Genomic DNA, 3478 nt, shown 5'->3' on the forward strand with positions numbered 1-3478 from the left:
GTTATTTCGTGCACAGATTCATATACTGAGGCTATAGCAATGTTTAAATGTTGATTTCAGGAAAAAAAAAAAAAAAAAAAAATACAAATAAAAATGCATTTCCAACTAATGTGTGTCTCAGCCCAGAGGGACGTTCCGCTGAAGGGCAGTGGTGGCCATATACTGATCTTTTTCTTCAAAAACTTTAGTAACATCAAGAATAGACTGCATCCCCCCCCCCCCCCCCCAACCACACACACACCTGTGTCATCTTCTCCCTGTTGGCCTTGGGTTGAGTGGAGGCTCGGTCCAGCAGGACTGGATGCTCCTCAGGAAGGCAACACGGAGCTCGTTGTAGAAGGTGTGATGCCAGATCTGCAGGACAAGAGATGCTTAGTTTGACTACCAGTTATACAGCTGGTGACATTACAGTGAAATGTCCAGCCAAAAATATACATACAAGTATAACTTATAAATAAAAGAGACAATAAAATAAAGTAGCTCCATCATTAATGTGATGTATTAACATTAAAGCAGCAGTAATTCAGATGGTGCTGAAGAGGACACAGCTCTCAGGAACCAGGTTTATTTGAGCTCCAGGTGTGGAAACATGAAGGTTTGTCTTCACCTTCTCCATGTCGTCCCAGTTGGTGACGATGCCGTGCTCGATGGGATACTTCAGGGTCAGGATGCCTCTCTTGCTCTGGGCCTCGTCTCCCACGTAGCTGTCCTTTTGTCCCATTCCCACCATCACACCCTGGACACACACAAACACACCTTCACAGTCACATGTTGCACTGCTTTACCAGTGTGTCACATTTTATAGTGATTATACACACATCAGCAGCGCTGATGCTGGTCTCCGTACCTGGTGTCTGGGGCGACCCACGATAGACGGGAAGACAGCACGGGGGGCATCGTCTCCGGCAAAACCGGCCTTGCACATGCCAGAGCCATTGTCAACAACGAGGGCGGCGATATCGTCTTCCATTTCTGAAAAAGGAGACAGTAAAATTAATGAAATATTTCTCCCACAATATCACCCCTAAATATCACCCCCTCGTTTTCTCCAGTCTGCCCTGTAGTACTTGTGTTTACATACAAAAGGAAAGCTACTGAAAGATCAGTTTAATGTTAATAAGCAGAGTGGATAAAGATTTTAAAATCAGGATTTTCTAAAACAGTAAATAATAGATGCAACACCACTCAGCTCACAGACACACTTCATGATACTGGGGGTTCAGGAAGGATATAAACTGTAAAACAATGCAAATTCTCTTTGTAGAAGTGAATGTGACGTCTTTATGCCTCGATTCAGTGACTGACGCAGGGAGATTCATTTTTCCTCACACATTCATATCTGTAACACGATATATTCTTACATTAATAAGTCAAGTTTTCATTCAAGAAAAAAAAAAAGCAAAGGACATTTGACCTTTTCCTCCGAGCTCATTACAGGATTATGAAACACTTCCACTTAGTTTGAGTATTTCAACACTTCAAAAAGTCTGGAGTGCACCTTTAAAGTGATGCAACATCCTTTGGGCATGATGAGTCTGAAGTTGATGCAAAGAACTGAACCTCACTGATTTAAAAGAGTTGAAAGTGTTGCTGCATTGTGCATCTTCCTGCTCTGTAGTTTCTCTTCATTTCCATCTCCATCAGAGATTAAACATTTTAAAATCAGTTTTCCGTCCAGCAGCGCACACTGGAATTACTGCTGTCGGGCGTGGCAGAGTAGAGTCGTCCAACCTGCTAAACTTTACCCATGAGGCCTTTAAGTCCCATCGCTTCAGGACATTTTTAAACAAGTTCAGGCAGAGCGTGAACCACTCCTGTTTAGTAAACTCTACAGACTCCATACTGCCTCTTCATGATGAGACATGCATTAACTGCACCCTTTTTTAATTGCCTCACGAGAGATGAGTCAAGTCAACTTCAGCATCCGGCCTGTTAGAGAGCGACAAATTAATCAAGTTTGAAGAATTTTCCTGGAAGTTTTATTTTGTTGAGGGTCTGAAACAGGAAGTGTCTGATGCAGAAAGGAGCAGCCCTTCCCTCAGGGCACACACACACACACAGAAAATCAAATATAAATGACAAAGTTAGAAAGAATAACTGAAAAAGGATTTTAAATAAATTCTTAATCCATATTCAACTTTGTTTCTCATAAATGAGAAACTGTTTCATGTATTGATCACTACATTAAATCTAACTATACTACACTAATACTTTACTGGATAAAAGACTTCATGAAACATTAAGAATTTAATTGTTTTTTTTGCTCTCTGCTGCTCTCTTTTAACATCACCAGTTTATTTTTCTCTCCAGTTTCCAGTTTTAAAAACCTGAATGTGACTGTTAAACTGCAGCTGGAGCTGGTGGAAAACGAGGATTGAGAGCAAACATCCTCATACCTGCAGAGATCTCTTCAGATTCCCTGACCCGCTGATCCTAAACCTGATTACAGAAAGCCTTGCAGGATTTTAACCCTGAAAAGCTTCTGTCGGAAAGTGCAAGCTTTCCTTAAACACAGAAAGAAAACTTTACAGGACAGAACAAGTTCTGTGCATCGAGTCCGACCTTTCCTCTGAATGTCAGAGAGCCATCACCTGTCTGTCACACACCTGGAGGGAGTCAGTGCTGATGAGTGATCAGTCTGTCTAATGAGCTCCACTGTCACTCAGTCTGCAGCTATCCACACAGAAACACGTTAGAAAGCAGCAGAACGCGCTGGTTCTTACCTGTGCAGGTGAGTCTCGGGTGTGTGTGTCTGTCGGTGAAGTGTTGGGTGTTCCGGTGCCCCAGCTGTGCTCGGTCAATGCAGCATCACGAGCCAAAGCACACCGGTTTTATTCGCGCTCGCGGGACTGCTGGCGTTGTCCATAAAAGGTAAGGTTCTCTCAGCGGACGCTCTGATTGGTCCAGGTGAGCATAGTCCCTCAGGTTCTCTCAGCTCGCGTCCTGATTGGCTACAGCAAGCATCTGTCAAAGGGGGAGGGGCCACAGAGGGGCCAAACTTGTTTCCCCCGAAAAAAAACCCAAACCCCTTCAGGGGTGATTCCACCAGAGCAGAGCTGTGATTGGCTGTCAGACCGGAAAGAAGTCTCTGTGGAGGTGACAACAGGACAGAAACACCTTCAGTCTTCACCAAATCCAAATCCAGTGTTTTTGTGAACTTTTTATTTCATTTTCCACAAAGCAGCTGTGCATCAACAAGTGACATCTGTCACTAACAAAGCAGAGAATAAATAAACAGATAAATAAATACATCAGATTAAATAATAATTTATCCCCTTTCTCTTAATAAATTAATAACTTAAAGGTCCTTTGCGTAGGATTAAGTGACAAGCATGAAGGAGAAACGCGAAACACGTGAAAAATATCCATTATCCCAAATGTTTCCAACAATGTTCAAACTCAGAGAAATCTGTAATTTTATTCAGGTAACGCTGCGTTTCACTGGTCGCCTGTCGATGGCGTCATATCCCCTTTGTGC

General features: G+C 42.8%; 1 protein-coding gene across 1 annotated transcript in view; it reads right to left on the reverse strand.

Annotated features, from left to right (window-relative positions):
• The window catches only part of LOC118325485 (actin-1-like), a 14734-nt gene extending 11890 nt beyond the window's left edge, over positions 1-2844 (reverse strand). Inside the window, 5 exon segments of the mRNA XM_035658196.1 lie at positions 242-313; positions 316-354; positions 608-736; positions 848-972; positions 2724-2844. Of these exon segments, the coding sequence (XP_035514089.1) occupies positions 242-313; positions 316-354; positions 608-736; positions 848-970 (363 nt within the window). The 5' untranslated portion in view covers positions 971-972; positions 2724-2844.
• Positions 2845-3478: the final 634 nt, after the last annotated feature.

Source organism: Morone saxatilis, unplaced genomic scaffold (assembly GCF_004916995.1).
Source record: "Morone saxatilis isolate NCDOM2014 unplaced genomic scaffold, NCSU_SB_2.0 Contig16, whole genome shotgun sequence".
Taxonomy (NCBI): domain Eukaryota; kingdom Metazoa; phylum Chordata; class Actinopteri; family Moronidae; genus Morone; species Morone saxatilis.